This window comes from Patella vulgata, chromosome 1, assembly GCF_932274485.2.
Source record: "Patella vulgata chromosome 1, xgPatVulg1.2, whole genome shotgun sequence".
In the NCBI taxonomy this organism is placed as follows: Eukaryota; Metazoa; Mollusca; class Gastropoda; family Patellidae; genus Patella; species Patella vulgata.
The window spans coordinates 88,666,296-88,691,197 of record NC_065879.2 but is presented as its reverse complement, the minus strand read 5'-3'; the positions used below and the strand labels follow the sequence as shown (position 1 = coordinate 88,691,197).

The 24,902-nt window shown below is 34.1% G+C and overlaps 2 protein-coding genes and 1 long non-coding RNA gene across 4 annotated transcripts; 2 read left to right on the top strand and 1 right to left on the bottom strand.

Annotated features, from left to right (window-relative positions):
- The first annotated feature begins 1,139 nt into the window (after positions 1 to 1,139).
- LOC126831591 (uncharacterized) lies at positions 1,140 to 14,477 on the top strand. 2 transcript variants are annotated; one of them, XM_056102798.1, is made up of 10 exons: positions 1,140 to 1,538; positions 3,277 to 3,535; positions 4,429 to 4,749; positions 6,101 to 6,187; positions 7,001 to 7,093; positions 9,326 to 9,433; positions 10,331 to 10,787; positions 11,076 to 11,253; positions 11,627 to 11,821; positions 13,221 to 14,477. In XM_056102798.1, the coding sequence occupies exons 7-10, from the start codon at positions 10,425 to 10,427 to the stop codon at positions 13,499 to 13,501; spliced, it is 1,017 nt and encodes a 338-aa protein (XP_055958773.1). In that variant the 5' UTR covers positions 1,140 to 1,538; positions 3,277 to 3,535; positions 4,429 to 4,749; positions 6,101 to 6,187; positions 7,001 to 7,093; positions 9,326 to 9,433; positions 10,331 to 10,424; the 3' UTR covers positions 13,502 to 14,477. The 2 variants fall into 2 exon arrangements, with proteins under 2 accessions (XP_055958773.1, XP_055958776.1); XM_056102801.1 differs by having other exon boundaries at positions 1,530 to 1,658.
- On the bottom strand, positions 13,467 to 17,834 carry LOC126811868 (uncharacterized). The gene is made up of 4 exons (XM_050537912.2): positions 16,703 to 17,834; positions 15,453 to 15,701; positions 14,481 to 14,754; positions 13,467 to 13,803 (listed from the first exon to the last, which is right to left on the bottom strand). Exons 1-4 carry the CDS (start codon positions 17,413 to 17,415, stop codon positions 13,585 to 13,587), a joined length of 1,455 nt encoding a protein of 484 aa, XP_050393869.1. The 5' UTR covers positions 17,416 to 17,834; the 3' UTR covers positions 13,467 to 13,584.
- Positions 17,835 to 22,110: 4,276 nt separating this feature from the next.
- Positions 22,111 to 24,330, top strand: LOC130014033 (uncharacterized). Its single transcript, XR_008789003.1, has 3 exons — positions 22,111 to 22,212; positions 23,602 to 23,799; positions 24,097 to 24,330. It is a non-coding gene; the product is annotated as an uncharacterized LOC130014033 (long non-coding RNA).
- Positions 24,331 to 24,902: the final 572 nt, after the last annotated feature.

Genomic DNA, 24,902 nt, shown 5'->3' with positions numbered 1-24,902 from the left:
CATTAATTACCGAGCAAACACCATCTGACTTCGAATGGTTTCCTTTTGTATGGTCAGTACCATATTGCATCTCGGCGATGTTATACAAATCCAATGTCTGACAAGGGACACAACGCACAGCAAACACGTTTACCCATTACCGAGATCCCTGTAGTCGCCTATTACGACACGCAGGACATGCGAAGGGTATATTCTAACCACACCCTAAGTGTGGGGGGGGGGGCATACGATGAGTTGTCAAATATCGCAAATAAATCGCTTTGTTTTAAAATAGTGTGTGTGGGGGGGGGAGGGGCTCTTAATGTTTTCAAAAGCATGTAACCTTCATCAAAATGTACAAGTTTTGATATGGTTTCCAAGTCTCCAGCTTTTATTTTTCTAAAAAGCTATTGATGCATTTCCAAGGAAAATTTGCATTTGTAGGGTTTTCAAATTTGAGGAGAATATTGTCATCTCTTCTTTTAATTTCAGATTTGCATATTTCACTATAATATACAGAGCCCTTTCTTCCGTTTTTTTTTCAAAACGAGCATTTCCATATGCAACTCTTCCCTCAAATAAGCACTTGCTTGCCATTAGTAGTCACAAGTTCCGAAATTAAAGGTTTAGTCTTTTAAGAATTCATGTCATTTGTAGTTACATAATTATTGCTACACTTGGGATAGCTATAATTGCAGAAGTCATCTTCAGAATTCCTATACTCATCGGGATATTCCCGTCCCCCGGGTCAAAATTATGAATCTCTTTTTCATTATTTTCAATATAGTCTAACGATGTGAGAAGAGATCTTTTGCATTAGATATCCCACCTCCTTCACTCCAGTCATCTTTATCATGATCAGTTCCATTTTCAGTGTTTTCCAATTAATCACCTATGTTAGCAGTGCAGTTTACACAACTTACCACTTTATACGTGTCTTTATCTTCGACTGGCAGTTGATATTTATGGAGGGGGATCCTCGCCAAAACTCTCAATTTGTGAAAATACATTTGTCGATTTGTCAAAGTACATTTGTTAATTTGTCAAAATACAAAATACATTTGTCGATTTGTCAAAGTACATTTGTTAATTTGTCAAAATGCAAAATACATTTGTCGATTTTTGAAAATGCATTTGTTGATTTGTCATACAACAAAAATACATTTTTTCATGTGTGAAAATACCTGTCTAACCTACAAAGCACAAATTTTGAAATAACACAGCTTAACTTTACAGTTTCAAGATATGTAATTTCAACATTTGTATTTTCAAGATATGTAATTTCAACATTTGTAGTTTCAACATTTGCAGTTTCAACAGTTGTATTAACGACACTTGCATTATCAAGCCTTGCATTAACAAGCCATGCGTTAGCGAACTATGACCATATTTGGGTTGATGACGTTGATCATTAATCCGGAAAACGCCGAGTTTGGTCCTACAATGATGTCTCCCGTCTCAATAAAAATATCTCTTCTTGGGTGGAGTTTTTCAAGGGGAACTACTCCCATTATTTCCGTTCTTCAAACAGCAAATGAAACTAGTTTATAGGCAAATTCGTAAGTAATTCTCTCTGTGAATCAGATTGGTTTATAGGCTAGAGTAATATTTTTTAATTAGTAAATTTAGACAGTTTTAATTTGTAAAATCATATATCAACAGACATATCAATAATACAGGTGAAATTAGTTTTTGTTGTCAAAATTTATATTTGAAGATATTTGCACGAATTCGCGGAATTGGGGTGACACTGTGACTTTGAAACAGACACATAAATAGTAGTAGTTTTAGGCTATAATATTAATAATACCGTAGATCCACACATCTACTTTGACTAATATTTGAATTAAAATATTTTTTTAGATTTTGTTTTTATATGCATTGTGGTCTAGTCTATACTGGCGAGAGTTTTTATCCAGATTTAATGAAACTTTGTATGTAGCCTGTAGGGTATCTTTGTCTTCGTAAAATGAAGTTGGGTTTGATAGGCCTAACATTTGCAAGAGTTACTGCTCGTCTGCTCTTTTCTTGTGTGCTCTGTATAGAGACTCCAATCAGTGCATAAAAATGAGATGTTAAAAACTCCATTTCATTCATTTATTATCTAAACTAGATGCCATATTTTTTTTTATCCAAACATATTAATCAAACTTAGGCCAAAAAAATACCTGTGTTTCCTTTTTCCTCTCCAAAAAAAAATAGAGTCGGTAGGTAGGGTACTAGGGATTAAGTTGTTTTTTTTTCTGTTTCCCCTGCCCCTTCTTTTTTTTCGCAAATAGTAAGGAAAAATATTCCTGAAATACTCAAGCAAACTGATTTTTATACACCCACATACAAATTACGTGCAGAGTTAAGCCTCTTTTTGGGCAAAGTTCGTCAATTTAGACTTTGTGAGTCGGTAGCTAGGGATTAAGTTGGGGTTTTTTTCCGGTTCCCCTGCGGCCTCTTTTTTTTCGCAAATAGTAAAGAAAAATATTGCTGAAATACTCAACCAAACTGGTTTTTATGCGCCCACATAAAAATTACTTGCAGAGTTATGCCCCTTTTTCGACAAAATTCGTCAATTTAGACTTTGTGAACGCGATAGTCTACAATGTTCATCCGATAGAAATGAAACTTGGCATATCCAAAGATCTCGGATGAGTTCGAATTTGGTGCAATTCGAAAATTACGTTCAGAGTTATGCCCATTTTTTCGACAAACTTCGCCAATTTAGACTGTGAACGCGATAAGAGTCTACAATTTTCATTTGATGGAAACGAAACTTGGCATGTGTCATGGTCCGATCTTAATGAAACTTGTTATGTGTCTTTATCGCTATACAGTGCAGATCAAGTGCGAATTGGTTGCGATGCGATAAAAATCATTGAAGTTACTACCTTACTTGAGCAAAGCTGCTGGTGGGCGTATATCGCATGGCGACCGCTTGTTTTCCTTAAAACTATTTTTTCCCTGACAGGCCTATTTTATTCCTGGATGAACATCCACGAATTCCGGAAGAATATATACCCCTTTCTAGACAACACTGTTTATTCGAACTTAACGATTCTTAGTACCGTACGTATCTTTGTTTCCATGCAATGAAGGTCATGTTTGAATTTGGTTGTGATTCGATAAAAATCGTTAAGAGTTACTGCCTTTAGTTTGCCTGTGCACTTAAGGTGTAAGTCCAGTTATATTTCAAAAATACTTACAGGGTTATTCTGTTTTTGATAATGTCTAATTTTGAGAAAATGTTCTTGTTTTGGGTGTCTGTTGTGTTGTTGTCCAACTAAAATTCTTTTTTATATTTTTCAGAATAAAAATGTCAGATAATGATCTGAAGAAAACTGCTGAGCTTCTTAGGCAGGCAGCCAGAGAACTGGAAGAAAAATCTCGAACTACACAGACTCCTACTACTATATTACCTGGACCGTCAACACCAAATGTCAGCGAAATGCGCCGTTTGTTTTGTCCCTATTCTAGTATTTCGAGGACAAGTAATAAAAGAGTTGCTGGTACTGGTAGACAGAACACATGGACTCATCGTTTTTTTTGTGTGTCAAGTTGCACACAGGTAAAGTATTTATATGATAAATGAACATATTGGAATAAGCTGAATTTTAATAGGGCTCATCATCGCCCAGTCCACAAGGAATTTTTCATACAGCAAGGGCAAGAACTCTGAAAATAAACATTGGATGAATTCTGTATGTGTTCACAATACATTGTGGACTACAGACAAATGAAAGATAGACAGAGACGACATGTTCTTTGGTGGTTGTATTAAAACTATGCAGACACGATTGAATAATAATAATAATAACTTTATTCAGATACTACAAGGCCATAGGCCCATTGTACATCGAATATATAGTATGTTATGAGAACATCGACAAACTAACAATAAACAAAACAGTATACACATTATATACATACAGATGTGACATTCAATTGATAGTGGTACATAGTTTAGGTAGATGTGGTAGTAGGTGATAGCTTGTAGCCATATAGTAATACATATGTCACAGTTGATTTTGACCAAACATTTTACCACAAACATCACATTTAATACAGGGTAATAGTGGGTTGTGATCATTGTAGTTAAGTTGCAATGGCAGGAGCATTAACTGTCAAAAATGACATTAGGAAATCACTAAGTTACTACCTTTTGACATTATTACAACCTGAAGTTAGAAAGGTTCGACATAGATGCTACAACGCAGAATTATGCGGTCAAATCAAATTATTTCAATGTGAAGTTTGGATATTGGATTGTATAAGAGCAAGTTACTACCTTTTACCTTAGGTAGTACGACCAGGAAACTAAATCATGAGATTTGAACATTTGAATAATATTTATTATAGTAAGCTTATATTTCAGATGATTTATATTATTTAAGATTTTCAACAAATTTCTAGCTATTATTTGAATTTATGTACCAGTATGTATTTTTAATATATTTTTAGAACACTGTCCCTGATCGGTTCGCAAGAAAAGTCACACAGGATGCTGGACTGGGAGAAAAAAGAATAACTCTTTTTAAGAATGATGATGCGAAGTATTTTTCAAATGAAATATATTCACATTATCCAAAATTGATAGATGGAGGAGGGTATGATCTAAATCGTGCCATAGGAAGAACCATAATGGAGTTTATTGACCCCCCTCCATCAGGGTACACAAGTGCTTTTCTGGCACAGTCATACATTGGACAAGCCATCATATATATCAAACCCTTACAGAGAGATCTGGATATTACTATTAGTGGGACTCCAAAAGGCATGCAGGTATGTACAGTCGAGTTTTTTTATACGCCCACGCCATCGCCCCTGTCCATCTGCCCACAATTTGTTGTAAACCAAATAGAGACCAGAGTTAACAAAACTTACTGTAGTTGTTTATACATCCAGCATATGGAAGAAGCCTATCAACGTTTTCCGAAATTATTCCTGGCAAGCTACCTTATCCACTATTTGATTGATAATACCATTTTTGCAGTAGGTGATAAAATCATTCAACAGATCATTGGCCTTCCTATGGACACTGATCCTGCGCCATTTATGGCAAATGGAAACCTGCATAAATACAAATTCGATTTTCAAGATAGGAGTAAAACTAACTAACTGCACGCAATCTTAATAACACATTTCGATATATTGACGATGTAACTGCCATTAATGATAAGGGAAATTTTAAGCGCTACAGAGACCAAATCTATCCACCTGAACTTGTACTCAATAAAGAAAACACTGGAGATCTACATGCTGCATTCCTTGATATTGATATCACTATTGATGACTGTACTTTTAATACTACTGTATATGACAAAACAGATTATTTCCCTTTTGATGTAATTAAATATCCCTCAACTGAAAGTAATAGTAATAATGAAAATACCTTATATAATGTTTTTTACTCTCAGACATTTAGATTTATAAACATATGTAGCCGTCTTCAAATTTTATAAATAAATTAGTTTCTTTGTATAAGAAATGTTTAAATAAAGGTGCTCTTCACAGCAGACTTCACAGACAAATTGAAAAACTAATAAACAATCACAAATTGGATAAATTTAAAGTCTTTAATTCTAACTTTGGACAGCTAATATTTGATTCGTTATCATAATTTTATATTTTGTAAAATTATATGTTACTCTCCTATGGAGCGAATAGTATTTGACGTTTAGTGACTTGTTGCTGAGTTTGCGCTTACGGAGACCCCGTGGACCACAGCCCTTTCGTCAAGTGATTTTGATTGCTACTGGTAGAGTTTGTTTGTCTTCTCTGGGAGTATTTGCCTTTTTATGTACTGTGTATATTGTGTCTTGTATTATATACTGTGTGTGTTATGTCTTGTATATATCTAGTTTTGTGCAGTCTACCTGCATCGTCTATTACATTATATTAAACACAAACTTTTGGTTGAATATAGGATAGAGTAGTGAATGTCAAATTATTAGCATTTAATTTGTAGAGTTTCATAATTCAAGAATTCTATTACATTGGGGTTTTACAGTTTAAAGAATATAAACCTATTCTGATCAGATTTGTGAGATTCAGATATAGCTCTATAATACCGTCTTGATTTCTCCATGTATAATATTCTGGGATAAAAACTGAAACTATCTTTTACTTACAGTCAGATATGATAACACAGGAGTGCATGGATTGCGGTGAAAAAGTGCCTTTAAATAATTTGAGAAAACATATACAAGAATTTCATGAGGTAAGTAAGCATTGCAAACTAATCAAAGGTTAGAAATTAAGCATAATCTTGAAATATGATTTTTATGTGCCCATATGTTATTTTGTTTCGTATATTGTCCTTGCACTAGTCCGTCCATATTTTCGGACCATAATTTGGTCGTATAAAAACCTGTAGCTATGCACTTTAGCCAAGCTCAGCCATAGCACTAATAATATAGTGGCAGTACGGCAAACAGAAAACAATGTGAAATAAAGATCATTGACCGATTAGGAACCCTTAAACCGCATGAAATTAACACAAATTCGTTTTATTATATTGTAGACCTTTTCTATGCCTGTCCTCTTTTCATAATTCATGATACAAATCATAGCTTTAAAACTGTTAGCTACATTACTTGCAAAATCCAGTTTCTAGGTTGTTTTTCTCATGTTTATTTTATTATTTGACCTTTTAAATACATTTCAACACATTTACTATCCAGTACCTAATGTATTACTATTTGTTTTGTTTATATTACTGTTCTGAATGATTTGACTTGAGGGTTCTCCCTTGAAACTGGTGGTACCAGTAATGTTTTGGCTGTCACATTTAGATTCTGCTGTTAGTTGTATCTAGTTTAATAATATTTTTTGTTTGCTGATGAATGGATAACTTTCCGAAATGTTGCGTTGTTTTGCATCTGTTATCGACTTATTCGCCTACCATTACATGTTGAGCGTTTTAACTTGTTTTCTGAATAACCAATGTCATGTTTACTCATTGTTTTTACTCACTATGTGATAACCTATTGACTTTGCCTTCATTGAATTATTATTAAAATTTTTAATTTAGCTTCAGGAAGATAATTTACCTAAAATAAAGAGACAGAAGTCAGAGCAGTTGTCCTCTGTTACTCCTATTTGTAAATATGCTTGTGTAAGTGAGGTGAGTTAATAGTGTTTGAATTTGTAAGAAAATTAAAAGTGGTATTCAGAACGCAGATCTCATTAGCACAAATAAACAACATTTTCATGACATTATTTGACAGGACAGCCTTCTAAAGTCACTTAGTTTGTGATGTAAAAACTCTTATTTTTTTGCCAATAATGAAATAATTGCTAGGGAGAGGAGTCTCACATAGCCTTTAGCCTGTTCTCTGATCCTTTTCCATGTGAATAAAATATTGCATTAAAAAAAAAATTTGTCAAAAATAATTTTTTTAAAGCTTCTTTGAACAAAATTTTTCTTTGACACTGCATTTGTCCTGCACACCTTTAACATTTTTTTATGTTATGCCACACATCACACCCGGAACTGAAAATCCCGTAAGGGATGGTCATACAAGAAATTTGAAAATATATTCTGTATATTTTACAACTTTTTGCGACCATGCCTTACCGAATTTTCATGTTCCAGAAGTGACATATGGTAGAACATGGTACAGTGCTGTTAATGAGGTGGAGGTCAATTGAAATGTTGCAGAATTTTTTTTGAAGTATTCACATCGGCTTAAATTACCCTCTATATGCTATGAAAATATCAAATTACACGAAACAATATTTTTAAAATCACAGATGAAAATATTTTGAAAATTTGGTTGCTGTGTTAACAAATCGTGTGTTGATTTTCTTTTGTGGCCGTTTGTATATTATTAATATTTGTGATAAGACGACCTACAATTTTTGCAGAATTCAACCAAGAACGAAGAACTTGTTGTTCATGAAACTAAGTATTTCATTTTGCAAAGTTTATATTTTTGTTTTTTCATAGTTATGAACCTGATCATATGAGTTTTTGTTATGATTCATTGTTAAAGGGATAGATGCATGTAATTATATGTTTACTACCAGTATATAGAGATGATAATTTAAGCTTCTCATAACAGTTTTCAGATTGTGTATATAAGTATTCAAGCCCCAACCCTTTTACAATTTCCTTTATGCCGTGCCAAGGATCTATTATATGTCATTGCCTCGTCCACGGCACCAACAACACCTACACGATCTAATTGGATCTAAAAAGCCTGTAATATTAGGAATCTAAATTTATGTGAAAATAGCTTAAAACAGCCTCTATTAATTGTAAACTGTATAATTTTGTGAAACATTCCCTTAAATGTTAGTTTTGTAGTTATGTTATTCTTCTTTTTATACACCCACTTGTGGTCGTATATTGGTGTCGCCTCGGCGTCCGTCCATCGTTATACGCGCCCAAAATTTAATTTTGGTCGTATATTGTCGTCGCCCCTGTCCGTCCACAATTTCTTGTGATCACTCTCACGCCTAAAGTTTTCGACCGATTTTGTTAATAATTGGTATGTGAGTTCGCATTTTGAACGTAACTTGCAGAATTATTGCCTTTGCCCATAATTTCATGAATTTTTGTGGCCACTCCAACGCCTAGAGTTTTCAACCGATTTCGTTCATACTTGGTATGTAAGTTCATAGCCATAAGGTATAGGATAAGTTGTGTCTTGGCTATGATTCTAAAGTAACATGGAGAGTTATTGCCCTTTTTCCAAAACTTGCTAATGTCCAGAGACTGCATGTATTTTGAAATATACTTGGTTAGTAAGTTCATAAACATGGTGTAAGTCCAGTTATTTTCCAAATATTGTTTAAAGGGTTATTGTCCTTGCTTCTTGATAAGGTCTAATTATGAGAAAATGCTGCTGTTTTGGGCGCATATTGTGTTGGCGTTTAACTCTTGTTTTGTTGGCGTTTAACTCTTGTTTTAATTTTAATATTGAATGATAATGATGAGTATTATTATTATCAATAATATGGACGGATTATAATAATCATGGTTATAAGACATCTGTCATGAATTTAACATTTTCCATAAGAGACAGATAGTCTTGTTTCATTTACACTTTATCTGTGGCCTCTCCAGTTCCCAATTTAAAAAGAAAATTATTAGAGTTAACAAAAATATATGCATATTTTTATACGCACAAACAGTGTTTGGTTGCATATTGTCTTCATGTGGGATGGCCCCGTTAAGTTATAGGAGGTATTGAAATTTCAAATTCGATATCGGTACGGTATTGTTTTTTGCACAATAGTAGGCATTGATGTGCATGTATTGACACAATACTGACACCACACAGTTTATACAGTATATCCGATATACTATTTGGCCCATCTCTATCAGCCTCTACTTTTGTTTAATTTACAGCCTGAAATCTTGCCCAATTTGCGGTCTAGAATTTGATGAGGATTTAGTTGAAATACATGCTGCATCTTGCGGCGAAGATGACAAGAAAACAGACGAAGGAAGGACACAGTAAACAATTTTTTTATTCCTATAATATAATATCTTTTATACTTTGTGTGTTTATAGAAACATGTTTGCATTTTCACTTTCGAAAAACTATTCATGCGGATCACATATTTAATGGTATCTCTAAATATATTATATTATACCTTCATTTTTATGTCATATTTTTTATACACCAAAGGTTAATATGGTAGTATAATGTCGTTGTCTCTTCCATCCGTCGGCCCATCCACAATTTCATACTTTTAAATCAATTTCGTTCAAATTTGGTATTGAGGTTCATATTCGTAAGATCTTGGTTAAATTGTAACTTGAAGGTCAAGTGCGAATTTGGGTGCGCTGCGATAAAAATCATTACAGTTATTGCCCTTATTTCGCCTGAAAATTGTATTTTAGATTTTGTGTGCTCTTTGGAGCCAGAGTTTTTGGCCGATCTGAATGAAACTAGGACGATTTGAATTTTATGATGATTCGATAAACGTAGTCAGTTACTCGACTGTGTACAACCCGTCTATAGTTAGCCTAGTTAGTGCAGAAAAATGGGACGTTAAACTCCATTTCATTTCATTCATTTGGACTGTGTAGATATAAATTTATTGTCAAAGCTACCGTGGGCGTATATCGCATGGCAATCGCTTGTTTTTAATACTTACGATATAATTTAATTTCTCTTGGAATTGTTTATCTGTTTTCAAAGAAGCTTAGCAAAATGTGCAGTTATCAACATTTTCCATCACAATTTAGATCTTGATGAAACAACGCTGCCATTTTGGGTGAATGTCATGCTATATGTTATATGTCCACATCACTATATGTAGACCTATATTGCTATTATTATGTTGTATACTGTTTAAATGTATCTGAGCAATAATCGATTGATAAATGTGTTGGTTTTGTTTTCAGGACTGGTAATTTAAAATATGATTTGCATCAACTGTCCGAGAAAATTTTTGGTCAAAATGTAAAGGAGAGATTCCATGTCTCAGTAGTTAGAAAAATGTTTTTGCAAACAGCCATGGAAAATCTGGAAGATTTTGAATTTGATCAACTGTTAAATGTAATATTCATAGGGGAAGATGGGGTGGATGCAGGCGGCTTAACAAGAGAGTTTTTCTCTCTTATCTTTAAACATACTCCCATTTTTGAAAATAGTGGTTTTGCCATCAATTCAACACTACTACAGAATAAAACATACAAGACTATAGGCAAAGTTGTTGCCTTTTCTATCTTAATGGGAAATCAAGGACCAAGATGCCTTCTACCACAGTTTACTAAATTCATCCTTCAGAATGCACAACCTGCAGTTGGTGAAATTTCAGATGAAATGTTAACTGGAGATGTTCTCCAAGCTCTTAAAGAGGTAGGTTGGTAATTGCAGCTCAAATGAAACAATTTTCATTTTATAGTCCATATTAAATTGTGGCCTGTGAACACGATAAGGGCTACAGTTGTTACCTGTGTAGTAAAAAATGTTTGCGAACACAAGTTATTGGCCATTGTTTGTCCAAAAGTCAGATAATTGACTTCGCGTACATTCAATCTATGGCATGTTCAACTTTTGTTTGATTTATTAAAAGTAGTTCTTACTCTCCTGTTTAAATATAAATTTATTGTCAAAGCTATCACTTGTTAATCTTTGCTATTGTAGATTGATTCTTTAGAAGCTCTAAATGTATCAGAGGTTTTTGAGAAAAATGCTGATATATTGGAATCTGCAGGATATAAAAAGATGTTGACATTAGAAAACAAAAAAGAAGCCATGTTAGCGATTCGATGCCATTATGGATTTTATCGTTTTTTGCCACCATTACTGCAGTTCATAGAAGGTAAGTCTGTGTCAATTGGGCCCGACAAATTGGCCTCGCGACAATTTGACCCGCTCAAATAGTCGGGAGCCAATTGTCGCGAGGCCAATTGACGGACCGCCAAGTTAGTCTATGAAAGTATTTGCTGACTTATCTTAATTGTTCTCTTTGTGGAGCTGTGAAATGTAATTGTGTTTTTATGGTGCTTTTTTTTTTTAAACATGAACAAAAATTTAAAACAAACCCAACAAAAACATTTTGAAATTATACAGACTGAAATGGCATATATCCAATATATGCAACTTTTACCCCTCAGCATTAAATTTCAAGGCTGTGATAATAGAAATGATATAAATTAATTTGTACAGATACACATAGATCTTATATTTTTTAGGTCTCAAACTTCATGGTGTTTATAAATTATTAATGCAGTATTCAGCAGAAGCCACCGAATACTTTAGCCGGACAGATGTTAAGGCTTTGGATGTAATTAATTTGTTTCATCCTAGTTTCTCAATTAAACCAGAAGACAAGGAGTTAGAAGAGATAATTGTGTACAATTTTCATCAGTTTTTGAAGAAACTTGAACGTAAGTATAAGTTATTACTTTTAAAGAGTTTAATAACCAGAATTATATAGTCTGGGATTCTGTACAACCTTACACCATCTCTTCTCCTTAATTTCTTGTCATATTTCGGTGGATGCACAACTGTATATTATCAGATGATAGAGGAGATCTTTAGCTTTTTTTAGACTCATCATTGAGTTCCACACTTAATAACATTAGAAGGAAATAATGTATGCTTTAAGTTTTGAAAGGACTTTATGTATGAGTTCGAATTGATTTCTAAACTGAAAAAATTTATAAATCAATTCTAACTCACTTAGAACATGACCTCTACTTTCAACACTAATACCAAATGAAATGAAATAGAGTTTAACGTCCCATTTTTATGCACTGTTTAGGTTAACTAGAGACGGACATTTGCCAAGCGTGTGCAATGAGGGTAACTAACTGAGAGGAGGATGCCTATTACATTTTGTATAGTAAATGTTCGCTGAGGGCAGAACTAGAAGCCAAACAAATTCTATTGATTTCTGATAATTAAATGTGACAATCCTTGTCGACTGCCCGGACGATTTAGCTGCTGTGGGTTCCCTTTTGTGCCAATAGGTTGATTTGTTCCGCTCTTTGCAATTCCTTAAAGGTTCTTTGACACTTCTAAAAATTATTTGTATTTTGACTAAAGTGCACATAATTATATTTTATATAATAGAGAATGTTTAATATATATATAAAAAAAACTTTTTCAACAGAATTTACGATGAATGTAAATTTGTTACTTTTGAGGCGAAATATAAGTGCAATGAGTCTGAATTCAATGAAAAATAATAATTTCTATAATATTCAATACATTGTAATTGCATATGCATGTACTTAATCTTTCCTTAAACTACCCCCCTGAGATGACTAAACATTGGGGTGATTTAGTCAATGATTAAGTACAAGTCAACGTTCGAGAATACCACATTTTATGGTATTCTCGAACAATGATTAACTCATTGATTAGGCTAATCAAAGTTTATAAAAATCTTAGCTTAAAATTTAATCAGCCTTTCAGAATATGGCTGGTCGAAAAGTCAGAGATTAAATCTATGATTAGCACTAATCCAATTTCGAGAATACGGGCCTAAGAGTTTTGGCGAGGATCCCCCTCCGTCAAGGGTCGAAATGTTCATGCACCTGTCGCTGAGATCCATTACCTGTGCATATCGGAAAATAGCTCAAACTAAAGTTTATGCATGTATTAGGAAATTAGTTATGAATATTTTACTGATACATTCTAAAATATAATGAATGCCGGCAGGCGGCAGCCCTTCATAGAAGACTAGTAGCTGCCTTGAAGTTAAACTGCTGTATGGCGTATGTTAACTTTCTTGATGGTCTTTTGTTTCAAATTATTTAACAAGTTTGTATATATTTTTAGGTGGAAAAATCAGTACCCAGTGGTTGGATATGGAAACAGATCTCGAAGATGATGTTCAACTGAATACTGGACATTTTCTTCTGGCAACAACTGGTAGCCCTGCCATATCTCCAAATATAGGAGATGGGCTACTACTATTTGACCATGCAAATTTAAACTGCACTACAGTAAATACATGTGCGCCATCTATTACTATTAACCAAACGAAATATATGAAAGAATACGATTTCCTAGAAAATGCTTTTATTAACATAATTGTATGTGGTTTTGGTTTGAATTGAAAATGTATGTAGCATGAACTGGGCCTCTGTTGGTGAAATACCCAATAAAAACCTATTAATTGAAAAAAAGCAGTGTTGATTTCCTAATTCATTTCATGATAATTAGAAATGAAATTTACGGTTGCAAGAAACAAGTCCATTCCCTGATTTTCTGAATCGAATAAAGGATTTATTTGGCACATCAATTCTTCGATCTTTTGATCAGTTAAAGATATAGGAAAATGACCAATAACAACTCTTTCTGGTTCATCATCATATGCCATCAAACCATTTTGTATTGTTCCGTAACTTTGAAAGTCTGCCTATAAAAAAATATTTAAAATCTAATGAACGTCTGTTTGGGATTGAATTTATAGGTTTATTTAAGATATAAGTTTATTTCATATTGTAAACAAGAATTTTAACGAAACTTGCTGTAGTTGTTTATACCAGCATAAGGAAGAAGCCTATCGAAATTCAATGTTTTCCAGAGTTATTGACCTTGATTCACGAAACCTTGTAAACGTGATAGAGACCAGAGTTGCTGTAATTGTTTATAAAAATGGCGAAAATTAGGTCAAGTCACAAAATCATCTGATTCTGACGAAGCAAGCAATTAATTATATATTATTGAGGTCACTGATTATGAATATGCTAGTTTAAAAGTTGTATCTTATCTTTGAAAAGGTTGAAAGTTTCATTTTACTAGTTATTGTGCATGCCCATAAAAACTTCTTCTTTACACGATAGAGATCACAGTTCTCAACGAAAAGTTTTGAAACTTTCTGGGATATAATAACAGTTGTTGGGGTGTATAAGGTTGGAGACTTCTATCTTATCATTAACAGATTAAATCATTTGTTTGCTATGGAAATTAAAATATCCCAAAATCTCACCCTCCAATTTTTGAATATTTTTAGGCATAATCTTAACCACTGTCAAAAAATGAAAGATTATATTAATCTGGATTTCTTGAATAAACATATCAATGAAAATATACCTCAGAAGCAAGATTTTCATTTGGATCCAGGATTTGACCATCTATCCATAACTGTAACGGCGTTTTCTGATTAGCTGTCCTAATAGATAGACTGATAAAGGCCTCTCTAAATTCGTTCAAGTGTTTTTGAATCCTTGGTATGAAGATATAGTGTAGGGCTTGAATATGTATTTCATCAGTTGGTATAAATATGTTTTCTGCTTCCATGTAGCAAAAAAGGTAGTAGAAAAAACTGATGCATCCCATCCACAAATCTCTCCAAAATCTCTCTATTCTTTGAAATAAAAAAAAAATTAAGTGTGATGATCTATTTCACTGTTAAAATATGAACAGGTTGTTGAAAATGACACCAGAGCAACAAATTGTCAACATTCCTTTCATGAAACCACACAAAGTCACAGAATGAATGTTTTTAGCAAAGTCTAGACAATGGTACATAATTTGATTTTTGAACAAACTACTTTACCTACATTTGATGACGACAAAGACACATTAAAACTCTGGAATCTAGATTACAAACAAAGGGCAGTAACTCTGGTGATTGTTATTGAATCGTATCAAATATTGAACATGACATTCGTTTTCTGAACGCTAATATACGATCACAAGTTTAAAATTCTAATTAGGTGATAAATGTTACATATCCATTGGTTAACGCAAAACTGCACATATCTTTAATATTAATGAAAACCCTCGAATGGCACGAAGACTGCTGATTATCGTTTATAATAGTTGAAACCTCTTAATACTGTAGTCAAGTGGAAGAAGTCTGAAACATGTTCCAAACAATAATACGGGCATTCTGTATGATGCTTCACACTGACTAACTATCAAGATTTTAAACCATTTAAACTTGGCATATTTTTATGGGATCAAGGACCATAACTTGAAAATTATTATTCAAAGGATAATGCGAACAGACAGATGTATAACATAAAATCGAACATATTAATGCAGACGTACTAAATTTACCTCTGATTATGGACACTTCTTCCAGTAATATGGCTGCCTCTTCCAAAACCTCTGGAATTTATCATATATTCTGCAACACGAACGTTCTCGCCCCCTTTATCCGATCTAACTCTCCATGGCAATCCATAATTTTGAACAGCTTCATTAAATGCTTGCATAACAGTTTCTGCTCTATTGTTGTTGCTAATCTTTAAATATGTAGGGAGGCGAGAATAACCGTCTATACCTCCATGAACAACTAAGTGCCAGCTTAAAAGATATGGAAAAAATATACAAATGATCATTACTCAGCTACCACTAATCAAACTGAACTGCGATGAGTTAATGTTAAAGATACAATATATAATATACCGGTAATTGACAAACCGCCATTCCATCGTGTTTCGAAAAATGCAACCCATATAAAATATTATACTAGTCATACAAATACAGTAAGCCTATATATCATAAACCAGTCTGACATTAATGATATTGAATAGCTGGTTTCGAATGGGTGTTAAAAATCCAAATATGGATTTTGGATTAATTATCTTGAGTAAGCGAACTCACTTAACAGGAGTCAGAAATCAACAATGATTACTACAGTACGAAGACTCTTAAATCAATTCTATAAGCTTACATTACAAAACGGTATATCACCTGTAAGCAGGTATGGAGGGGGACACACCTGGCCAAAACCAGTTGGGTCCCGACCCAAAGGGCCTTTCAAAAATTTATGCATGTTAATAGTCAGTTTTAAAGCGAAGATTGCACATTCAGCAATTGAAATGAAATGAAATGGAGATTAACGTCCCATTTTTCTGCACTAATTTATAGGCTAACTAGAGACGGGCATTTGCCAAGCGTGTGCAATGAGGGTAAATTTTGCTAAGGCAGCGGCAACACCCTATTCTCACTACCGATTTTAACTGCCGAGGTGACTTTAACATGCCCTCTCGTAGCTTAGTGAACACAGGCCTCCGTTTTTCATCCTATCCAATGGACTAGAACGCTTTTCCATGTCATTCCCCACCTGACAAGGGGGAACCCAGTCGAGAAAATCCACAAGGTCGACCCGATCTCCGCCAGAATTCGAACCTGGGACCCCCACCATGAACGGCAAGCGTCCTAGCCACTCGGCCACACCAGGCCCCCATCCAGCAATTGAATTTTCAAATATTCACGGCATACAACGCCATGCACTGCTAGTCCCTCTTTGGGCTGATAAATAAGCTTAGTCCGCCCCTGCCTGTAATTGAGTCAATACTAACCTTATCAATTTATGATAGCCGTCTATATGCCACAATGAGTTTGGCGCACGAACAGAATATCTTCTTCGTCTTACTGGATTTAAAGTAAGTCGACGATAGAGAACACCTTCTATATCAATCCTTCTCATCGATTCACGAACCCTGTATTCTTGAATTATATGTCCTTTACTGTGCAGGTGTCCTTTTATACTTCGATACCCAATATTTGGAAAGTTACTAAGAAGGTCAATTACTATTTCATCTAGCTCATCATTGGAAATATGACTATATTTTTCATTTAATGAAATACCATATTCAAGCAATCTTCGACTCATGGTTCTGGGACTAATATTAAATAAATTGGCCATGTCATTCAATTTGAATCCATTAGAAACCAAAAATTCTAGCTGTTCAAATGGAACTAACTTTGATGGTCGTCCAGTATGTCCTGGTGACAATGAATGTCCGAGAGATCCAGTTATAACTTCATTGGCCTGCTTTCGTTCGATTAAATTTGCAGCATTTTGAATATGAAATAAACAAGTTTGTAATCCATTCATCGTTATACTGTCTTCTTCCGTGGAAGGCATGGAACACATTAAATCTGAGACAATACCTGCTACTGTATGTATATCATGTATGATGTCTGAAAGCGATTGAAAATTTTGTGTATCTAACAAATTGCAAATTCCCTCTATTCGGGACTTCACTTCATGAATAAGTTCATTGGCCATGTTGAAGAACGGAAATAATGAGAGTAGTTCCCCTTGAAAAACTCCACCCAAGAAGAGATATTTTTATTGAGACGGGAGACATCATTGCAGGACCAAACTCGGCGTTTTCCGGATTAATGATCAACGTCATCAACCCAAATATGGTCATAGTTCGCTAACGCATGGCTTGTTAATGCAAGGCTCGATAATGCAAGTGTCGTTAATACAACTGTTGAAACTGCAAATGTTGAAACTACAAATGTTGAAATTACATATCTTGAAAATACAAATGTTGAAATTACATATCTTGAAACTGTAAAGTTAAGCTGTGTTATTTCAAAATTTGTGCTTTGTAGGTTAGACAGGTATTTTCACACATGAAAAAATGTATTTTTGTTGTATGACAAATCAACAAATGCATTTTCACAAATCGACAAATGTATTTTGCATTTTGACAAATTAACAAATGTACTTTGACAAATCGACAAATGTTTTTTGTATTTTGACAAATTAACAAATGTACTTTCACAAATCGACAAATGTATTTTCACAAATTGAGAGTTTTGGCGAGGATCCCCCTCCATAGATATTGGCTCAGTGTTTGGGTTCTCTTTGTTAAGGAGACACAATGCGTAAACAACAATTTACTTTCGGCATTGTTGAAATAATATATCTGTATTGCCCAGAAGCTATTCAATGTAAACAATGTCGAAATTGAGTCGTTTGCTAGATACACGTTTGTAATGTTTAGTTTCTTCGGCTGACGGTGAAATTTTCTTACGATAAGAAATTTTGTTTATGCCTAGGACTGAAATGAAATGAAATGGAGTTTAACGTCCTACTGTTCTGCTCCTAACCTGGTCTAATGAAGACGGACATACGCCATACAGTGTGCTATGAGGGAAATTTTGCCCGGACAGCGGCACTACGGCCTACTCTTATATCGAATTCCAACTGCCAAGGGATCTTTTACGTGCACGCCAATGTGTACACGGGACCTCGGTTTTTCGTCCCATCCGAACGACTAGGCAGCTTTCCTTGTCAACCCCTCTGTCCTTCATCACTGACAAGGGAGAACCACGCCGGAAAATCTGGATGAACTTTCTCGGCCAATGCAGGGATCGAACACCCAACCTCCAGGCTAGCGACTTACCCACTTAGCCACGTGATCCCCTTATGCCTAGGACGATAGACTGTCCAAAACACGCTTGATAACCGTTGTTGAGTAAGGGTGATATAAATGTCTGATTTTTTTAATTCATAAAAGCCTCGTTCAAAAGTATCTTATTTGGAAACATACCACCTTCTTTAGAAGGAACATTTGTCACAGCTATAGTTGTTTGACCGTCATTAACTAGGGTTTTTTTTAGATTGCATAACTTTCACAATTTCATCCAAAATTAATTCCAAAGTTAGTTCTTCGTAAGGTCTGAATGCGATATATATCGGATTATCCAAATCGGGGTGATTTAATTGTATTCTGACTCTCTCATTTGGGTGAATATTAAAATTTTCTCTGTCTCTAATATCTGGGTGAATAGACTCTAACCAGTCCGGGGGATTTGGCTCATCTGGGTTTATAATTTCCAGTCGTATGTTAAATTTCGTCGAAAAACGTTGCTCCACTGAAATAAGCTTTACTAATTTTTTTAATACCACCGCCTTCCTGACCGATCTTAAAAAAAGAAAAGGATGTGATTTTATTTTAAAAAAACAAGCCCGGAGGGGTTAACAAATCAAAAATATCGATTGCTTCGTCATCTTCTTCACCACTAATGATTGGTAATTAGAAGGGATGATTAATGGTTCAATTGTTTCGTTTTTAGTAGGTGAATTGACTACATTCATTTGATTACCGTGCAAAACTGTAAACATTTCGCTTACCTGTGACGGGTCAAAGTCACTATCATTGTCTGAAAATAATGCGGGTTCATTCTTCGTCATCGCCTAGGTTTTGACATGCCGCCTGCGTCTGGCTGAGACTCCATACTTCAAATTCATCCGTGAGCTCTAATATTTCACCCCATTGCTCCGTTGTGTAGCTTTCAAACGGATCCATTCTGTTAAAGAGAATAGATATATGTATTATTACAAAACAAGCAAATGAATTCATCTGTAATTTTTTTAATAACGTGGAATGTGGCTAAACAATCTCTTGATCTTGATTGGAATTCGAAAAATGGTAAGTTGAGTGTTTGTAGGGTGTAATATAGACAATATGTCAACCCCTTAGAACAACCTGAATTAAAAAGGTTTATTTTGTTAAAACAGTAACATTGTTAAGTATTACCTTGGGTTTTTTTTTTGTTGTTATGTACAGTAACGATATCTTTGATCCTAAAAAAATAAAATAGGAGACCTCTCCCTTGGTGTATCATGTATTCGCATATCGCTCAAGGATTTTAAAATACCTAGTTAATGGTTCGCGTGTTGATTTTGAATTTCTCAACCGAACCCCGTCAGGGTGGTCATGTGTGGGGTCATTGTGTACCTAATTTTTTATAGCTGTAGGGGTATGATAAAAACACATCGTGGTTTCAATAACCCTAGTCATCTATTGAGGTCACCTTTTCAACGTATAGGATTCGCTTCGATGATTTTTAATACAGTATAGTCGAGAGTGTTATTAAACTTTTAGTGGGGGTTTATCACTATATGGTTGTGGGTTATAGTGAAATAGTTATTATTTTTAACCTACCAAATAACAGCTGGTGATGACTAAAAACCTATTTTCTTTCTTTTAAAAAAACACACACTACGAAACATAATTAAATGAATTTTCAAAATGATAAACTATTTTATCATTAACCCAACTGTTCGTCGTTTTGATTTTATTTTCTAAACAACGAATGCTGTTCGAAAACACATTTGATTTTTACTGGATATGAAGTCAAAGGCTAACGTTAAGAATAAATATATTATTGAAAAAAGAATTAAAAACAACTCTCTAAGTCTAATTTTGTATTGTCATAAACTCATTTGGCATTGCCTATTTATTAAGTTACCTATTTTTTTAAAAATAAAACACGAATAAACTAGGTATCTTAATTATTTGGTCTGATCAGGTTTGTCATTTTCACCGCGGTAAAAAAAACCCAGGGGCCTGTTTCACGAAATTTTAACCAAGATAAAATCCAAATTTTAGTAATTTGATGGGATAATATTAGATTGATTTTAGTGCTTAGCCAATCAAAATTGAAGTATCTACTAAAATTTGGATTTTATCTTTAGTTAAAATTTCGTGAAACAGGGCCTAGATGTCTTAATTATTTACGCTACTAACCTTTTGTCATTTTCACCGCTATAAAAAAAAAATGAATAAAAACAGATGCCTTAATTGTCTAGGCTGGACACCTTTTGACACTTTCAACGAGGGCAAAAAAAAAATTGAATAAAACCAGATGACTTTTTTATTTACGCTGGCCATCTTTTGTAACTTTCAACGCGGGCAAAAAAAAAATTGATAAAACCAGATGACTTAATTATTTACGATGGTCATCTTTTAAAAAAAAAAATGAAAACGTCAAGGGTCCTACGTATCAGGGTATGTCGTAAATGTAGTGTTAGTAATGTATGTGTGATAACCGAAGCTATTGATGGTATCACGACCTGTTATTGGTAGTTGTGTGGTAGAGTGATTTTATTTAGTTTATGGGTATTTTAATATGATCACAATACTAATGTAATTTTAAGTAATATGTCACACATCAATGCATCTTTAAACTATCCTGCTCTGTACACTCTTCTAACCAGTGAGTTCGAGTTCATCATCTGGTCACTGGGATTCAATTTTCACCTTTGACCCAAAGGTTTCTTGGATTTGTATTTCCTATCTCCTTGGTCACTTACTTATAGAATCTTGTAGTGTGAGGTTGAATATTTCATTCAACCTTGGTAGTGATTTTATATTTAAAGTTTCAATAGTTATAATAATAGTTTCATTTATTCGTATCAATTGTGTGTATTTGGTATTGGAAGAATTATTATCTACAGATTTATTGTTTACAGTTTAAAGGTATGTGTGGCTATTTGTTTTATCAGTTTTATAAGTTTATATATATTTTATTTGTCTTTGTTAAAGTTGGCGGACATGTTGGTTTTAAGTAAAATTGTCAAATAAGTTAAAGTTAATCTGGTTTTTGTTAATTACATTCTGCAAATACAAGGCATACAGTTTATAATAGTAATAATAGTAACGCTATTTAAAGCATTTCGCTTTAATAATATAATTAATATCAAATACCCCATATTTTATTACAGACAGAGCTATAAGGTACTTCACCTTGTTCCAGACTCTGGTTACTTTATTAAAAACCCCTTCATGGGTAAGAACATTATTATTATTAGTAAGATTATTTAGATTATGCCTGTATATTTCATACGGGTTAACAGGAGGTAGTTTCCCTTTAAAGTATTTATATAGACTAAGTATATATAAAAGTAGTAGTTAGAATAGAGATTTTAGTGTTAATATGTAATATATTATTTTAATGAATATGAATGAATTGATTTTATATGTTGGATTATGTTATTTATACTGTAATTGTATAATTTCAGGGTTTTTATTATAAGGTAATAAATTGCTGTTTTACTGAACCCTTGGTGTGGTTATTTACTTCATATTTGACCCCCTACAACAGTTGCACGAGGTTTGAATAAAATGTCTTGACTGAGAAGATCTGTTTGTTATACAAGAATAATATGAGCCCCAATAGCCCTAACAATATAACAATATGTATATTGTATTACGAAGAAGCAAGGTGTACTCCAGTTTTCCAGTTCTATTAAATACTTTCAAAAAAACAAAAACTCAAAAATGTAAGTTTTATTTTGCTTTTTTTTCTTGTCATATATTATTTTTTTATGATTCAATACCTATTTTGGAAAAAAAAATCTTAAATTATTATCACTATTTTTAAACGCCCACATTGAAATGTGGTCGTATATTGTCGTCGCCCCCGTCTGTCCACAATTGCTTGTGGACGCTCTAGAGGCTAAAGTGAATATCCGATTGACTTTAAATTTATATACAGTGTTTAAGGCCATGAGACGAAGAAGCCTATTGATTTTCAGCGATTTCCGATAATTACTGCCCGAGTTATGGCCCTTGATCACTTCAAAAGATCTTGTGGACGCTCTAGAGGCCAAAGTTAATATCCGATTGACTTTAAATTTATACACAGTGTTTAAAGTCATGAGACGAAGAAGCCTATCGATTTTCAGCGATTTCCGATGATTATTGCCAGAGTTATGGCCCTTGATCACTTCAAAAAATCTTGTGGACGCTCTAGAAGCCAAAGTTAATATCCGATTGACTTTAAATTTATACACAGTGTTTAAGGTCATGAGACGAAGAAGCCTCTTGATTGTCAGCGATTTCTGATAATTACTGCCAGAGTTATGGCCCTTGATCACTTTGAAAAATATTGTGGACGCTCTAGAGTCTAAAGTTAATATCTGATTGACTTTAAATTTATACACAGTGTTTAAGGTCATGAGACGAAGAAGCCTATTCATTTTCAGTGATTTTCGATAATTACTGCCAGAGTTATAGCCCTTCATCACTTCAAAAAACCTTGTGGATGCTCTAAAGGCTAAAGTTAATATCTGATTGACTTTAAATTTATACACAGTGTTTGAGGTCACGAGGCGAAGAATCCTATTGATTTTCAAAGATTTCTGATAATTACTGCCAAAGTTATGGCCCATGATCACTTTGAAAAATCTTGTGGACGCTCTAGAGGCCAAAGTTAATATCCGATTGACTTCAGATTGATACACAGAGTTTAAAATCTTGAGACGAACAAGTATATTGATTTTCAATGAATTTTTATGACTAGGAACAGCTAAATCCATGATACAGTATTAAAAGTTTTGTATACAAATTCTAATGGTTTTCTGATTTGTTGCTCTTAATCAGATTTTAGTGTATTATAAATGTTTCATTACCGAAAAAAGTAAAAATATGCGACAACTCTTGTTGACTGCCCGGACGATTTAGCTGCTGTGGGCGTATGTTTCGTTGCCTGACAACCTATCTTTTTAGTAACTGTGTATGGTGGAGGGGGGGGGGTGTATGGTGGGTGGGGGTTATGTTAGGAGTGTCTGGGTGGGTGGAGGGGGGAAGGGAGATCTCGGTTAGTGGTAGATGTATGTATAATTTAAAGTTTTAAGCTAAATTATAGTATGTATTTTCTATTGTTCAAGGTATAGCATACACAACCTTCGACAACTGTTACAAGCAATGATCGGACTAGTTTTTGGAGCGATGTCTCCCTATATAAAATCGCCTGCACCAGCCCTTGTGGTTGAATTACTGGACATTTTGGGGGACGCAGATGAGCTGTTCACCAGGGACCCTTTTATACCACATAAACAGCCTACACGACAACAAGAAAAAGAGATGTGAGTTTTTATTTTTTTTTATTTTAAGTTGAAGTTTTGTCAACCATTCACAAGCGGGGACTTGTCGCGCGTGCCATACTCTTATCGTCTGCTACGCTGTGTACTCCATCAAGGAGCCTCTATGGAGGGTAAGTCGCCTGTTCGCTAACATTTATTTACAACACAGACTTTTCACCGTATACCTATAGTTTAGAAATATGTTTACAAGACACCAAATGCGATGGTTGACACGGCCTGTAATATTAATATTACTTCATTTAACTGATATGTATTTTTTTCTTTTTTGTTTCCCCATAGGTTATTAGCTTACCTAAACTATGTGACAGCACGATTGATACTTATCGAAGAGGATACCACCACATATAAAAAAAGATAGGTTGCCAGGCAACGAAACATACGGCCACAGCAGCTAAATCGTCCGGGCAGTCAACAAGTGTTGTCGCATATTTTTACTTCTTTCGGTAATGAAACATTTATAATACACTCATGAAGTAATTATCAGAAAACCATTAGAATTTGTTTGGTTTTTAATATCATGGATTTAGCTGTTCAAGTCATAAAAATTCATTGAAAATCGATATACTTGTTCGTCTCAAGCTCTTAAACTCTGTGTATCAATCTGAAGTCAATCGGATGATAACTTTAGACTCTAGAGCGTCACAAGATTTTTCAAAGTGATCAAGGGCCATAACTGTGACAGTAATTATCGCTGAAAATCTTCGTCTCATGACCTTAAACACTGTGTATAAATTTAAAGTCAATCGGATATTAACTTTGGCCTTTAGAGCGTCCACAAGATTTTTTGAAGTGATCAAGGGCCATAACTCTGGCAGTAATTATCGGAAATCGCTGAAAATCAATAGGCTTCTTTGCTTCATGACCTTAAACACTGTGTTTAAATTTAAAGTCAATCGGATATTAACTTGAGCCTCTAGAGCGTCCACAAGTGATCAAGGGCCATAACTCTGGTAGTAATTATCGGAAATCGCTGAAAATCAATAGGCTTCTTCGTTTCATGACCTTAAACACTGTATATTAATTTACAGTCAATCGGATATTAACTTTAGCCTCTAGAGCGTCCACAAGCAATTGTGGACGCCGGA